This window comes from Loxodonta africana, chromosome 4 (genome assembly GCF_030014295.1).
Source record: "Loxodonta africana isolate mLoxAfr1 chromosome 4, mLoxAfr1.hap2, whole genome shotgun sequence".
NCBI lineage: Eukaryota > Metazoa > Chordata > Mammalia > Proboscidea > Elephantidae > Loxodonta > Loxodonta africana.
Window position 1 is genome coordinate 111632147 of NC_087345.1, and position 16561 is coordinate 111648707.

At 37.1% G+C, this 16561-nt stretch overlaps 1 protein-coding gene across 8 annotated transcripts in view; it reads left to right on the top strand.

Moving 5' to 3' along the window:
• The first annotated feature begins 35 nt into the window (after positions 1–35).
• Positions 36–16561, top strand: part of INTS13 (integrator complex subunit 13) — a 31528-nt gene continuing 15002 nt past the window's right edge. Inside the window, exons 1-6 of one of the 8 annotated variants that reach the window (XM_064284452.1) lie at positions 36–626; positions 1936–2171; positions 5633–5707; positions 14014–14216; positions 14618–14698; positions 15797–15887. In XM_064284452.1, coding sequence (XP_064140522.1) covers positions 1947–2171; positions 5633–5707; positions 14014–14216; positions 14618–14698; positions 15797–15887 — 675 coding nt within the window. In that variant the 5' untranslated portion in view covers positions 36–626; positions 1936–1946. Of the gene's footprint in view, positions 627–705; positions 792–1935; positions 2172–5632; positions 5708–8830; positions 8943–14013; positions 14217–14617; positions 14699–15796; positions 15888–16561 lie in introns of those variants that run through there. The other 7 variants (XM_064284453.1, XM_023554939.2, XM_023554952.2 and 4 more) reach the window with 7 other exon arrangements.

A 16561-nucleotide genomic window follows, 5' to 3' on the forward strand; every position in this document is an offset into this window, starting at 1 on the left:
GAGGTAGGGGCGGGTCCTTTCTACGTCCCGCCTTACTTATCCACTCCCAAGCTTTCGCTCGGCGTCTCGTAAGGTCTCGCGAGTTTTTCAAAGGGAAGCCGGCCTGGGTGGAGTGACGGAGAGAGGGACGCTGGATGGGAGGGCTCTTCGCTTAGTGCACCTTGGTTGGTTTAGCGCATTCTGTGGCTGGTACTTTTCTGTTGGAGGAGCTCTCAAGTCACCCGGACCATTTTTCTTAATGGGTGGCTGGGAGAATTAGCGGAAAGAAAACCTTGAGGGCCGGAGGCATTTTTTTTATCCCACGCTCCGCCCTCTTCCTGTTCAGCGACCTGGGCATCTGGCCCCCCAAGGGGGAAGGGAAGGTTGGCAGGGGCTGTAGAAGAGCATTTTGCGCACGCGCGACTCCGAGTGTGCGTTTGTGTGTCCATGCGCACGGGCGCGCTTCTGCATTTAGGAAGCCTGGGCAAAGAGCGGTGTGCTAGGAGATGAGCCGGGAAAACAGTCCCCTGTTTTTGGTACCAGACAGTTCTGACTGCGCTGACCCTCCCCACCCAGCCAGCAGCCTTTTCCAGAGAGGCTGTGGCCCATAGCCTCTGTTCGTTTTCACTGCAGGACCAGGGACGAAAGTAAGCGAACGTCGATCCTGAGGTCTTCCTTACCCGCTCACCTTGTCCTTTCCGCCCTCCCCCCCCCCCCAAAGCAGAGTGTATCTAGAAGGGGTTTCTCAAGAGTTTTGTATGACGGGGAGATGCATTGGAAAGCAGGAGATGAAAATAGCCGGATATTAAAAAGTCAGTTTTTGATGAATATTTTTTTTGCTTACCGTGTGCTTTTTGGATGTGATTTGTCTATTCAGTGTAAGATTTTATTAGCGAAGCAAGGGAGTACCATATACTCTGTTTTTAAGAAAAAGTTTTAGAAGTTTATCCTTTCCACCATTGTGATGGTAGCAACAGACTTTTTCCTATTCTGCATGATAACTTACCGTGTTGTTTCAAAAACTAAGGGAAGGGTGTGTGTTAGGACCTTGGTGCAAATACCTGTTTATGCGGTTGTCTTAGGACAAGTTTATTATGCTTTGGGCTTTTCTTTTGCTGTCACTTCTCTTTCCTGTTAATTTCGCTTCCCTGCATCCTTTCTCAGAAGTCTTGAAGCGTTTTTTGGGAGGAGAGAAGCCCTAAGTGCTGACTTGGTTTAGTTTTGGGGATTGGATGTGATTGGTATCAATTAGCAATGAACATCAAAAGTGTATTTTGAAAAGTGTCGTTTATTATGTATGGTATGTAAATCAGACATAATTATATGTAAAAATTCAAAGTTCAGAGAGCAAAATAAAATGTATGGACTCTAGCTTTGCCTGTGCCTAGTAGAGTGATGGAAACCCTGGTGGCGTAGTGGTTAAGCGGTACGGCTGCTAACCAAAAGGTCGGCAGTTCAAATACGCCAGGCGCTCCTTGGAAACTCTATGGGGCAGTTCCACCCTGTCCTATAGGGTCACCATGAGTCGGAATCGACTCGATGGCAGTGGGTTTTTTTGTTAGTAGAGGGACAGAGCCCTGGTGGCACAGTGGTTAGTTGAGATTGCCTGCTAATTAAAAGGTCAGCAGTTTAAAGCCACCAGCTGCTCCGTGGAAACCCTTTGGGGCAGTTCCACCCTGTCTTGTAGGGTCGCTAGGAGTCGGAATTGACTCCAGGGCGATGGGGTTATTGGTTTGTAGAGAGGCAGCCCAATGTGGTGTCAGCTTATCCTTGGAATTGATACAGTTACCTTCTGGCCATGACTATTAAATCTTGTTCTTTGTTGGGCAGATTTCTTTGAACAATGATAATTCATGTTTTCTACTAAATTTTGAGGAAGGACATGTTAATTAGAAATGATTGAAAATGTTAAATGTTACGTATATACATTCGTCTAATACATGTTTCCCTTTACAGGTTAAAACAAAATGAAGATTTTTTCTGAATCTCATAAAACAGTGTTTGTTGTGGATCACTGTCCTTATATGGCAGAATCCTGCAGACAACATGTGGAGTTTGATATGCTGGTGAAGAATAGGACCCAAGGAATCATCCCTTTGGCTCCCATATCTAAGTCATTGTGGACTTGCTCAGTAGAATCTTCCATGGAGTATTGTAGAATAATGTATGACATATTTCCTTTCAAAAAGCTGGTGAGTGTTGAAGTCTGAAGTGCAAGCAGAATCATGATTTTGGGGATGTACTTAAATGCCTGAGTACATATTTTTAAAATATGAATTTGTTCTAGACTTAACAACTGTTTGTTTTATACTTTTAAAATGTGGTATGTAGAACTGCCCTTTGGGGTTAATTTATTATGACTGTTTAGTTGGGACCAAAATAATAACATCTAAAAACTATTGTGCACTTACATGCGCAGACATGTCCCAAAGTGGTTTGTATTTATTAACTCCTTTAATTCTTACAACAGTCAATGAGGTACTGTAATTAGTGGGGTAATATTCAAAATATTCAAAACAACCAGTATAGAACAGGCACTGACTATTAAGAACTGTCAACAGACCAAGCAGAAGGGATGTGTTGGCCGTAATCACTTTGTTAGATTGTGCCAATATGTACCAGGTGAATATCAGCCTTACTTATTTCTTCCATGTTGGAGATGCAGAGACAGGCAAGGGGAGGATAAGAAACTTGACCGGGGTCACGTAGGTAGTTAGGGGCAGAGGCAGAATTTGAACCCAGGCGGGCTGGTTGTTGGCACTTCTAGTGACTGAATACTAAACTGCAGCAGGATTTGACCATATTAGGAAGAATCGCTCTTAAGAATGCTAAGTGGAAATTGTTTTTTATTATTTTATTTTTATTATACTTTAGATGAAGGTTTACGGAACAAACTAGTATCTCATTAAACAGTACACATACTGTTTTATGACATTGGTTAACCAACCCACGGCATGTTAACGTTCTCCTTTCTCAACCTTAGGTTCCCTATTACCAGCTTTCCTGTCCCCTCCTGCCTTCTAGTCTTTGCACCAGGGCTTGTGCGCCCCTTTAGTCTCGTTTTGTTTTATGGGACTATCCAATCTTTGGGTGAAGGGTGAACCTCAGAAGTGACCTCATTACTGAGCTGGTAGGGTGTCCGGGGGCCATATTCTCTGGGTTTCTCCATTCTCTCTCTCAGGTCAGCAAGTCTGGTCTTTCGTTTTGAGTTAGAATTTTGTTCTACATTTTTCTCCAGCTCTGACCGGGGACCCTTTACTGTGATCCCTATCAGAGTAGACAGTGGTGGTAGCCGGGCACCATCTAGTTGTCCTGGACTCAGTCTGGTGAATGCCATGGTAGAGGTGGTCCATTAGTCCTTTGGACTAACCTTTCTTTTGTATCTTTAGTTTTCTTCATTCTTCCTTGCTCCTGAAGGAGTGAGACCAGTGGGGTATCCTGGATGGCCGCTCACAGGCTTTCGGACCCCAGTAGAATGTACTTTTCTTTGTAAACTATGTTATGCCAGTTGAGCTAGATGTTTCCTGAGACCATGGTTCCCAGAGCCCTCAGCCCAGCAGTTCTGTCCCTCAGGGAGTTTGGATGTATCTGTGAAGCTTCCACGACCTTGCCTTGTACAAGTTGTGCTGGCTTCCCCAGTGCTGTGTACTGTCTTACTTTTCACCAAAGTTACCACTTATCTATTGTCTATTTAGTGTTTGGGAAATTGTTATCAATTAAAGAGTAATTGATCAATAGAAATGCTCAGTATTAAACTTATCTTTGGGTTTTAAGCTCTCAAAAGTTTTAACTTGGAATAGACGTCTGGTTAACCACAAGTGGATGATTTACTTTTGGTTTCACTTGTTGCAGCCTAGGCTGGACTGGTGTCACGGGGTGGCGCAAACAATTAAGTCCTTAACTACTAGACAAAAGGTTGGTAGTTTGAACCCACCCAGAGACACCTTGGAAGACAGGCCTAGTGATTGCTTCTGAAGGGTTACAGTCTTGAAAACCCTATAGAGCAGTTCTATTCTGCACACATGGGATTGCCATGAGTCAGAATCGACTCAACTACAGCGGACAACAGCAACAGGCTGGGACCTAGCCAAGTCTTAGACTGGCATCGGTAGGGCAGTAACAGTAAGGCTAAACAGAGTTCAATATTATGCATTCAAATTAGTTCCAAATTAAAGTATAAGTTGTTTTAGTCCTCCTTTGAAGGAGCCCTGGTGGCACAGTGGTGAAGTGCTCAGCTGCTAACTGAAAGGTTAGTGGTTCGATCCCATCAGCCACTAGGCAGAAGAAAGATGTGGCAGTCTGCTTTCATAAAGATTACATCCTTGGAAACCTGATGGGCAGTTCTCTGTTCTGTAGGATCCCTGTGAGTCAGAATTGACTTGAAGGTAACAGGGACAGACGGAGTCCGTCTTTAAATTTTTGTACATTTTATGTAGGGTAGCAAATAAAGTGAGAGGGAGGGTAATATAGTGATTTAGGACACAGGCTTTTGTTCAGATCATGACTTTGTTAGCTACACCAGTGGTGTGATTTTGATCATATTACTTAATATCTCAAAGCCTCAGTTTGCTTTTCTTTAAGCATAACATTTACTTCCTGTGATTGTTGTAAGATTTAAATGAAACAGGCTAAGTGGTTTGTAAAATATGTTTCTGTCAGATAAACTGCAGGAGGAAAGACCAGTTCTCAACTTACTCCTTGTGTAAGGAAAATCAGTATTTCATGAATACTAGGGAAAAAAGATGATGGATTACATCATATAGTCCAGGGGAAAGAAAGAAATCTTACCGTTCTCCTAAAAGGAAAAATAGTTACTTCATACATTTTCTATTATGTTCCTTACTGTCATCGTCATCTAACCTGATGGTGTTTTTTTATTTGCATTTTACTTTAAAACAAAATAAAGTCCACACTCATATGTTGGTTTTCAGTGCCCTGTATATCATATGGCTACTGCCTATCTCTCTGAGTTTGTCTCCTGCCCTTTTTCATGCTGTGACCTTTCTGTTCCTGGTATATGCTTAGAGGCCTTTGCATTTGCCTTCACTGTACCTGGAATTCTCCATCTCCAGCTTTATTTTAGTTTCCTTTGGTCATTTTGGATTCCCCTCAATTGAGACGTACATACAAAGCCCTTCTCTGATCATCCAATTTAAAGTAGCTAACCAATTTTTTTTTCATAGCCTTTAATCACTCTCTGAAATTAACTTGTTCATTTGTTTGTTAACATTCTCTCTGCACTGCCCTTTATATCAGCACATTCCCTGACACTCTGCTTTCCCCACATTGTTAGTTACAGAATGTTTTATTCCTCACTGATTTGACACATCCTCAGTGCCAAGAATAAACCAAAAACCCGTTACCATTGAGTTGATTCCGACTCATAGCAACTCTATAGGACAGAGTAGAACTCCATCATAGAGTTGCCAAGGATTGCCTGGTAGATTCTAACAGGCAGCCTTTTGGTTAGCAGTCCGAGCACTTAACCACTATGCCACCAGGGTTTCCAGCACCTGGCATATATTAGCCATTATGTAGTTATGAAATAAATTGATTAATCAGTGAACCAGTGTAAGAAATTGCATATTACTTTTTTGGTATGGTGGTGATTAAGTGAAATTACAGTTGAATACTAATTGTTTTTGAAATCTAGGTGAACTTCATTGTGAGTGACTCTGGAGCACATGTTTTAAATTCTTGGACTCAAGAAGACCAAAATTTACAGGAGGTATGATTCAGTTTTGAGTTGTGGCCCTTTTTGAGAATTATCTAACTGTGGTAAAAAAATTTTCTTTTGAAATGATTAGGAATATTTTATCAGTATAGTATTTGCACATAGTTTTAGAATGCCAAGTAACACTAAAAGAAAAATAGCTATCTCCATTCCAGTCTTTCCTTACCTAAAAGGTACAAATAAATTTCAATTTAGCTGTTCTGGTATTTACTTCCATATTTCTAAACAGCATGTTTTTACTACTGTTTATTGAGTTCTCAATTTAAATTTTATCTATTTATTGCTATCGTGAATGAGGATTTACCTCTTGTATACCCCTCCCCCCATGCCCCTATGCCCACCCCCTTTGCTTTCCTCATTTTCTCATACTGTTGTCTCAGAATTTTTGGTTATTTCAAACTTTCATATTTGCATTGTTTCGCTTACATAGAGTAGACATTACTACTGTTCAGCCAAGTAGTATATATGATAATTTGTTTTCTTGTACAATTCTTTGTTTATTCCTGTAATTTATGATTTCCTTTTTTTTTTTTTAAATTTCCTTAGTTTTCTTTATATCTCTTCTACTTTTCCTCATGTCTCTACAAAATCTCTCAGTATTTTTATCAAAAATATATCACATAATTTAGCAGTTTTAATTTTTTCCATGAACACCTTCCTGGAGCCCAGTCTTCTGTTCCAGTTTGAACTGGCTGTTCCACTCTGCTGTTACCCTCCTCTCTCCTTGTTTGTCAGATCCGCCCCCTCCCATCTTTCTTTCTTTGTATAATCTCTTGTTTGGGTAGAGTATAACCTCTAGAATTCTTTAAAAACCTTTACACTTTATTGATACTTCAGGTATAAAATTTCAGGTTGGAAATAATTTTTTGAAGGTATTATCCTACCGTCTTATAGCTTCCAGTGTTGTTCAGAAGTTTTACACCATTTTTATGCCTAATCTCTCTCTGAAAGCTCTTAGAATCTTTCCTTTCTCCTATGTTCTGAAAATTGTCAGTGATGTGCCTTGGTGTTAATTTTTTCTCATTCTGCTAAGTACTTATTGGCTCTTTTAGGCTGACTCTTACATTTGTCAATTTTGGAAATTTTCTGTGTTCTTTGAAAACCTTCTTGTTTTTGTATTTTGTTTGTGCCTTTCTGGAATACGTACTAGTGGAATGTTGGACGTCCTGATTAAATTCCTTGTTCTTTTTCTCATTGGTCATCTCTGTATGTTGCTCTTCCTTGATCTTTTACTTACTTTCTTTTAACTTTTTATTTGATCATACTAATTTCTACAAACTTTCACTTATGTTCTGCCTCCATTTTCATAGTATCTTTTTCTGATGTTATGGGTTTTATATTTTTTTTAATCTGAGGTTATTAGTTATAGTTTATTCAAAGTTTTCTTTTGATCCCTATGTGTTTTTTTTATTTTTTCTTTTAAAGCAAAGCACTAAATAGCATAATAGAAGATCAACATGTTGTGGAGTAGGTGTTGCTGATGGGTGGGCTTCACTCTGGTGTAAGCCAGCTGTTTTCATTGGAGGATATCCAGATGTTGGAGTCAACAGGTCATTTCTCTGGACTGTTCAGGGTCTCCAGAGAAGGATCTTCTGCTTTTCTGCCTGTATGCTGTAAACTTGCATGTCAGCCTTCTGGGAGCCAAGTGAGGACTGGGTCCTACCGTTTGGTAGGCAGAATCTTTCCGTTTTTGGTCTAGTACTGTACTGTCTGGTATAGTAACTGCTAGCCACAGTGGTTGGAAACCCTGCTGGCGTAGTGGTTAAGTGCTACAGTTGCTAACCAAAAGGCTGGCAGTTTGAGTCCACCAGGCACCTCTTGGAAACTCTGTGGGGCAGTTTTATTCTGTCCTATAGGGTCACTATGAATCAGAATCTACTTGACAACACCTCACAATAACAGCCACCACTTATGGTTGTTTAAATAAATGAATTAAAATTAAGTGCAATAGAAAATTCAGTTCTTCTGTAGTAGTAGCCATGTTTTAGATTCTCAGTAGTCACATGTGGGCTAGTGGATACTATATTGGACAGCACAGGTATAGAACATTTTCATCATTGCAGAAAGTTCCATTGGCAGCACTGGTCTAGTATCTATCCTTACCCTCTGTTGTGCCTTGTAGTATCCATACTTGGTAGCTTTATGGTTCAGTTCGTTTAAGGAATGTATTCTGTATCCAGGAGGTTAGGGGAGAGGTGGTCATTTGTATGAGCAGGGTGGGTTTAAGACCTGAGGGACAAATTATTCTTCATATTGACCTCAAACTATTCTTGGTTTTTTTAGATCGTGCCTCACCTCTGCTTTATGTGGTGCTTGGTGCCTCCAGTTCTTAAACCTTTTCTGGATTCCGCAGGGCATCCACCTTGCTTTTTCCCCCTCCTAGGCACTTTTTTTTAGGCACTTAGATTTCAGCTTACTCAGCCTTACTAAGTCCACTACCATTACTCCACTCATTTTCTGTCTTACACATTTTTGTTGACATTTCTTATTTGCTGTTGTCCCCTCTTCCATTCCCTTCATCTTTGTGGGTGTATTTATTTATTTTGGTGTATGCTTTTTAAAATTAAATTCCTTTACTGTGGTTTTAGTGGAGTTTTAGGAGGGAGCAGAAATAAATTAATTCTCAGTCCATTAAGTTTATGCTTTTTAAAACATCATTTGTGTAAGGATATTGCGTTTATAGTAGCTTATGTTCTTTGCTATTGTTTAGTTGAGAAGAAGACTTCAGTCGACTAGGTTCTTCACTGATGAATATGCACTACATGTGAGACAGGCATGAGTGAAATATTTGAGTGTATCACTTGAACTCTTTCATGTTAAAATTTTTATGTGAATTGATGTTCTTCGATGTGTTTTTACTTTTAAAGAATTGTGTTTATTACAGTTTTTGGCCATAAAATGTTTGTGACTAGTATCATATAGATACTATCTAACCTTTAATTCTTTTAAAGTAATTCACTCAAGGGATTGGCTCTTACTGGCTTGGCTTTGTGCTTATATTACTCCAGAATGTTCTTAACTATTTTTTCATTACTTGAAAAAATAATATTAAGGATTCCATGCATTCCCCCTTTATGTCTTTTTGAAGTGACATGTATCCTGGTGTGCTTCTTTCAGGAGGTACTGGGAAAGAAGCTTGAAGCCTCTGTAGTTGCATATACGAATATAAATATGCACAAATTAATGTAGAGATCTCTGCAGTAATGTAGAAGGTGTGCATTTGATAATGGTGGGTATACTGATTGTAAGAAAATTAACTTCCTTCTGCTTTCTGAGTTTATTACTGCTTCTCTTAAAACATTGTATCACACTCCCTGCTTTTAAATTAGGAGCAGAGGGGGAAGCTCCCATTTGCTCCTAATCTGAAGGCAACTACATAGCAAATCACTTGTGTTCAAGATGCTATAAAAGAATCGACATTTTATATTAATTATATATAATTTTGTCTGTGTTTAACACATTTAATGTTTAACTCTGGTTATCTATATCACATTTCTCTCTAGTTCCCATGAATAATCCTGAGTAACAAGCATAGTAGACTGCAGAATGTTTGACATCCTTTGCTTCAGTTATGTGATTGTGCAGGTGAAGGAGCTCTGAGGCCCACAGGGGCCAGAGGTTGCTTGACTGATGTAGCTAGATCCAGGGCTCTATTACAGTACATACCTCTCTTAGACGTCTTGAGTTATTACAGAAAATCGTCAGGCCTCAGAAGTTTTGGTCTTGTTTTTGTTGGCTAAGTTAAAGCTTGAAAATGTCACGCTAGTGTGGGACAGGTTCTATGATTATTCCTATTTTCAGATAAGGAAAGGGCTAGGAAAGATTGACCAGAGTCACACAGCTAATAAAAGGTAGAGCCAGGATTTGAGCCCATATCTGACTCCAGAAACCAACTTTTTTTCTTTCTGTTGCTTTCCCAGCGCCACAATACCTCTCCCCTCTAAAATTACTTTTTCTTAGTTTCTCCTATGTACCAGGGTCTTTATGTAACCATTTATAAAGTATTTTTTTCTTCCTTTTATAGTTACTTTTTGTGAATTGGTAATATTCATATAATTAAAAAAATAAAATTTTGCATATGTACATACGTCTATTCATATGCATACATATTTGTGTGTGTGTATATGTATTGTGAGTAAAAGGTATACTTTGAAAAATTTGCTTCCTCTTCATCCGTGGTCCCAGTTAGTGGTGTGCTAGAGCCTGCTCAGACCAGCTTGGGAGAACGAATTCTCTGCATCTCTTACTAACTCCATATTCGGTGATGTAACAGTTGGAGCTTGAAATCAGCCATGAAGGGAGAATTTAACTGTAGAAATTGATGAACACTACAAATTGGGACTTTTATTTTATTGTTTTTTGCAGAGCCAGTTTGCCAGCACACCATTACTTATCCCCACCACCATTTCATAGTTTCTTATGGGTCCTTTCAGAGTAACTTTAGGCATATACAAGCAAGTACAGTTGTAGATTTTTCCCACATTTATTTACATAAAAGGTTACACATTCTACCCATACTTCTACATCTTGTTTTTTTACTTAAGTATGTATCCTGGAAAACAAAAAATATATGTATATAGATCCTGGAAATCCTTTCCTTATCAGCACGTAGAGTATTTCTGCATAGTTGTTGTTACACCTGCATGGTGTCCCACTTTATCGACGTAGTCCTCTATTGGTACGTGTTTGGGTTGTTTTCAGTTTTTCGCTTTTAACATGCTGTAGTGAATAATGTTGTACATTTATCAGTTTGCATGTTTAGAAGTTTATTTGTATATGAGTTCCCCAAAATGGAGTTGCGGGTCAGAGGGTGTATGCAATTATAATTGATAGATACTGGGAAATTCCCTTCTGCAGGCTAGTAGTATCAGTTTACTCCCCAGCAGTGTATGAGAAATACACACTTTGCAACATTTATAGTCATATGGGATGGATATAATTACTCTCTAATTGACTGGACGGTAAAAGACAGCAACAAAAACAATTACTCTTATTTTAATCAGAGCTGTAGAGGTTCAAAGAAACCAAACTTTATAGTTAAAAGGAGCATCCCTTTTTCTAATCATGCAGGATAAGAGAGGATTTTTCCTTTTTTTGTAAATCATTTACTGTGGAGTAAGACTATTGGTAAGTCTTAAATAATCTTTATTTAATAATCTTTATTTATTTTAAGACTATTGGTAAGGAGCCCTAGTGGCACAATGGTTAAATGTTTGGCTGCTAACCATAAGCTTGGCAGTTCATGCGTACCTAGTGAGTCCATAAGAGAAATACCTGGAAATCGGTTCCCGTAAAGATTGCAGGCTAGAAAACCCTATGGGGTATTTCTGCTCTGTCATATGGGGTCACTGTGGGTCAAAAATGAACTGAACATCACCTGACAACAAGAAGAGTATTTGTGGGCTAGGAAGGTATTGCTCATTACTCATTATATTGACATTTTATAAACTCTTTGAGTATTTTGTTTTGAAATATTAGCTTTTCTGTAATATTGAACCTCATAGATGTTCAGAATACCAGTTAGATTTATAAACTTTTATGTTAGTGGCATATTATGTGAGAATTTTGTATATTTTCCTTATTTTATCCTTAAGGATATGTGGAATTGTAAGGTATGTGCCAAAAATAACATGAACTTACAGTGTGTTCTAATTTATGAAGTACTTGCATATTAAAACCCACTGCCATCGAGTCAATTCTGACTCATAGAGACCCTATACGACAGAATACAACTGTCCTATAGGGTTTCCAAGGCTTAAGTCACAATGCCACATCCTTCTCTGGTGGGTTCAGTCTGCTGACCTTTCGCTTAACAGCTGAGCACTTAATCAGTTCACCCATTTAAAGTGTACAGTTAATTAAAAGGTTTATATATGTTCACAGATAACGTGCAACTGTCACCACAGTTTTAGAACATTTTTATCACCTCAACAACAACAATAACAAAAAAACCCAAAACAACAACAAAAACCATACATTTTAACCATCATTTGCCTGTTTTGTATCCTCCCCAGCCATAAGCAACTACTAATCTACTTTATGTTTCTGTAGGTGTCCCAAATCTGGACATTTCATGTAAATTGAGTCATACATAATACATGGCTTCTTTCACCTGGCATAGTGTCTTCAGTGTTCCTCCATGTTGTAGCATGTATCAGTACTTCATCTGTGGTCGAATACTATTCCGTTGTGTAGGTACAGCATACTTTGTTTATCCACTCGGCAGTGGATGGACATTTGGGTTGTTTCCACTTTTTGAGTTTTATGAAAGATCTTTCTATGGACATTTATGTACAGTTTTTGTGTGAACATGTATTTTCATTTCTTTTGGGTATATATCTAGGAGTGGAATTGCTGGGTAATATGATAATCTCTATTTAGCATTTTGAGAAACTGCAAAACTTTTCAAGCAGCTGCACCGTTTCACATTCCCATTAGCAGTGAACAAGGGTTTTGATTCCTCCGTACTCTCACCAACACTTGTTATAATTCTTACTTTTTGATTCTAGTCATCCCAGTGGGTGTGAAGTGGTATCTCATTGTGGTTTTGATTTGCGGCACTGTATTTTTTTTGTTTTTGTTAATGACTAATACTGTGAGATGTTTTTTCATGAGTTTTTTGGCCATATATGTATCTTTTCCAGAGAAATGTCAATTCAGATCTTTTATCCATTTTTTAATTGGGTTATTGGTATTTTTATTATTGAGTTGGAAGAGTTCTTTATATATCTGGATATGAGTCCCTTATCAGATACGATTTGCATATAATTTCTTCCGTTCTGTGGGTTTCCTTTTTCACTTTCTTGATGGTGTTCTTTAAAGCACAAAAACTGTTAATTTTGATGAAGTCCGAGTTGTCAATTTTATCTTTTGTTTGTGGTTTTGGTGTCATAGCTGAGAATCCTTCGTCAAATTGGAGGTCATAAAATATATCTATATATTTTTTTCTAAGACGTTTATGGTTTTAGTGCTTATATTTACATGTTTGATCTGTTTTGAGTTAATTTTTATCTATGGTATGAGGTATGGGCCTAACATCATTCTTTTACATGTGGCTATCCAGTTGTCTTCAGCACCATTTGTTGATAAGACTGTTTTTTTCCTATTGAAAGGACTTGGCACCCTTGTTGAAAATGAATTGGCCATAAACGTGTGAATTTATTTCTGAACTCAGATCTATTCCATGGATCTATATGTTTATCTTTGTGCCAGTACTACATTGTCTGGACTACCATTTCTTTTTAGTAAGCTTTGAAATCGGGACGTATGAGTCCTCCTTTCTTCTTTTTCAGGATTGTTTTGTCTATTCAGGATTGTTTTGTCCCCTTGCAATTCCATATGTATTTTAAAATAATTTTTTGCAAAGAAGTTAGCTGAGATTTTGATGGGGTTGTATTGAATCTGAATTTGGGTGATATTGACATCTTAACACTATTAAGCCTCCTCATCCATGAGCATGGAATGTTTTACTACTTAGATCTTTAATTTAGCAAGATTTATAGCTTTCAGAGTATAAAATTTGCATTTCATTTGTTAAAATTTATTCTTTTTGACGCTGTTGTGAATGGAATTGCTTTCTTATTTTGATGCTTGGATTGTTCACTGAAAGTGTATGAAAAGGTAATTAATATTTCTGTATTGATCTTATATCCTGCAAACTTGCTGAACTTGTTTATTAGTTCTAATAGTTTCATAATGAATTCCTTAGGATTTTTTATTTGTATAAGATCATGTCACCTGCAAATAGAGATAGATTTATTTCTTCCTTTTCATTCTGGATGCTTTTTATTTCTTTTTCTTGCCTAATTTCCCTGGTTAGAAATTCACAGTACAACACTGAATGCAAGTAGTGAGATTGTACATCCTTGTCTTGTTTCTGATCTCAGGGGGAAAACATCCAGTCTTTCACCATTAAGTATGCTGTTAGCTGTGAATTTTTTTGTAGATGCACTTTATCAAGTTGAGAAAGTTTTCTTCCCTTTCTAGTTTGTTGAGTATTATTGTCATGAAAAGGTATTAGATTTTGTCAAATACTTTTTCTCTGTCTTTGGAGATGACCATATGATTTTTTTTTTTTAATTCTGTCGATAAGATATATTGCATTAATTGATTTTCAGATTTTAAAACAACTTTTCATTCTTGGGACAATCTCACTCGGTCATGGTGTATACTTTTTATATGTTGCTGGATCTGGTTTGCTAGTATTTTTTGGAGGACTTTTATATCCATATTTATTTTTTCAGTCTGTAATTTTGTTTTTTGTCTGACTTGTCAGAATAATTGTTTTCCATTTTACTTAGCTGATGGCAGCATTAGCTGCCGTCGGGCCTCCTAACCCTCGGGCCGATCCAGAGTGCTGCAGTATTCTGCATGGTCTAGTTGCAGCAGTGGAAACCCTCTGCAAAATTACAGAATACCAACATGAGGCTCGTACGCTCCTAATGGAGAATGCGGAACGTGTTGGAAATAGAGGACGGATAATTTGCATTACTAATGCAAAAAGGTAAGACGTTAACTACAGTCATTCTTTCACTGAGGGAGTTTTAATGTCCTATTGGGGTTTTCATTAAAAAAGCAGGACAACATGGTAGCATTTAAGGATATTGCAAGTGACCTTTCTCTCTCTTTTTCTTTGCCTTCTTAATATCGAGGCTGTGTTCATCCAGTTCTAAAATAAAGACTCACTTCGGTAAAAACTGTTCAGCTTGTCATCACAGAAGTCAGTATGACTTTTTTCTCACTAGTTTTTCAGCTGGTCATTTGATATGGGAAATGAGCATACTAAAAGCAGTCCTTATCAAAATAATTTTAAGTGCCTATAAAAAGATTCTGCAGCTGAATAGTGTTTTTAATTTTTTCTCTTACTGTTTATTCCATAGTTTTCTATGTTTTTTTATGCCATAGTGATAGCCATGTGCGAATGCTTGAGGACTGTGTGCAAGAAACAATTCATGAGCATAACAAGGTTGCTGCAAATTCAGATCAGTGAGTATAAGCCATCGGTGAAGTAAATATGTTAAATCTTATAGTTACGTGTGTTCTCTTTATAATAAGTTCTAATAATATTAATAATAACTGGTTATATTCCCATGAATTCTCTACTGCCTCAACAAATTAGTCAAAAAATGTGTGATCACAAACTTATTTCCATTTTCCCCTTTTATTTTACAATTTTACTGTTTTCCCACAAGAAAAGGTGATCAGGAAGGATAAATTAAGATACAGATTTATAATGTTTTGATGCCTCACTTTCATACTCTAATAAATTTGTAAAATGAGCAAATTGTTGGTGGAATTATTCAGTATGTTCCAAATCAGAGCATAACAAACAGTTGCAATGTATGAATTTTTAAGGAAAAAAAGGTTTATTAAAACTCATGTTTTAGACAGTTACAATGTGGACTCTATTTTAGAGTGCACTATTATTAGTTTTCTTAAGTGGAATAATGGTATTACGGTTTCAAAGAAGATTATTTTCACTTGGTAAGTGAAGTATTTTGAAGTGAGGTATGTCTTCTGCAACTCATTCTCAAATGATTTAAAAAAAGGGTGTGTGTCTATTTATATATAGAATAAATAAATGTAGCTAATAGTGAATCTAGGTGAATGATACAGGTGTTCATTGAATAGTACTTTTCTTTCGGTTTGGAAATTTCAAAATAAAAAGTTGAAACTTTTTAGTGTTACAATCCCATATTTTTGGAAATAGCCAGTGAAAAGTAATGGTTAGCACTATCCTTAAAAACATTAGTAAAAGGGAAAAGTTAATATATGACATAGTAATTTTCTCTGTGGCAGTTTTCTATTTAAAATTATGATCGATTATTGGAATTTTCCCTTTATTTTATCCTTCAAGCACACAGAAAATTATTGTATTTTTCATTTGAATTTAATTTGTGTAAGTTGTTCATTGTTTATACAAGTACAGCAGTTATACGCAGTCTAAAATATTTATTTTGTGTTCACACTAATAACTGATTATAGCAAACACTTTTCTAGTGTATTAAACTTAATAGTTTCACCTGCGTGAATGTTTTACATAGTATGTATTCTTATGTTCTAAGTGAAAAGTTTCTCTTTAAGTCTCATGCAGATTCAGAGGTGTGAGTTGGTCCTGATCCATACCTACCCAGTTGGTGAAGACAGCCTTGTATCTGATCGTCCTAAAAAAGAGGTAAGTGCAGGCGTAATCAAAGAAAAGATAATTGTGAGTTATTAATAATATATGCTGAGAAGGGGTAGTATTAAAATGTTCACATTGCCAGCATTTTCTGCCTAGAAAATATTTGGAATTTTTAAAGAAATTGGTATAGGGAAACACCTGGGTTGATACTTTGTTATAAATTGTAGCTTTTCTAGTATTTTCTCTTTTGCCTGCTTGTTGACATTTTTATTTTAATTGAATGTGTTGCATAACCATACACAGTTTTGATTTGTTCCTGAGAAATTAGCCACTTTAATGAGTGAATTTCAGTTACTTTAATGACTACTATTATTCTATAAAGATCTTTTTTTTCTTCTCGTTAGAAAAGCAGTACACTCTAACAGAAAATATATTCCAGTAACAAATTTATTTTACTCACGAGGGGAGAGGGGGTGGGCAGCTCATTTTCAACCTTGGTTCTACTTTTTCAATAAATTTGATCAATTTTAAAGGAAAGGATGATTCTGTTGTTACATGGATTCACATGACATAAAATTCACCATCGGCAATCTATGTTTAGAAATATAGATATGTGCATTTACGTAATTATATTTAAATGTGTGTGTTCTTACGTTCTGATTTTTCATCTAACACTAATATAAAGAAGTCAAGTATTACCTTAGTCTATGAATTTTTCGTAGTTG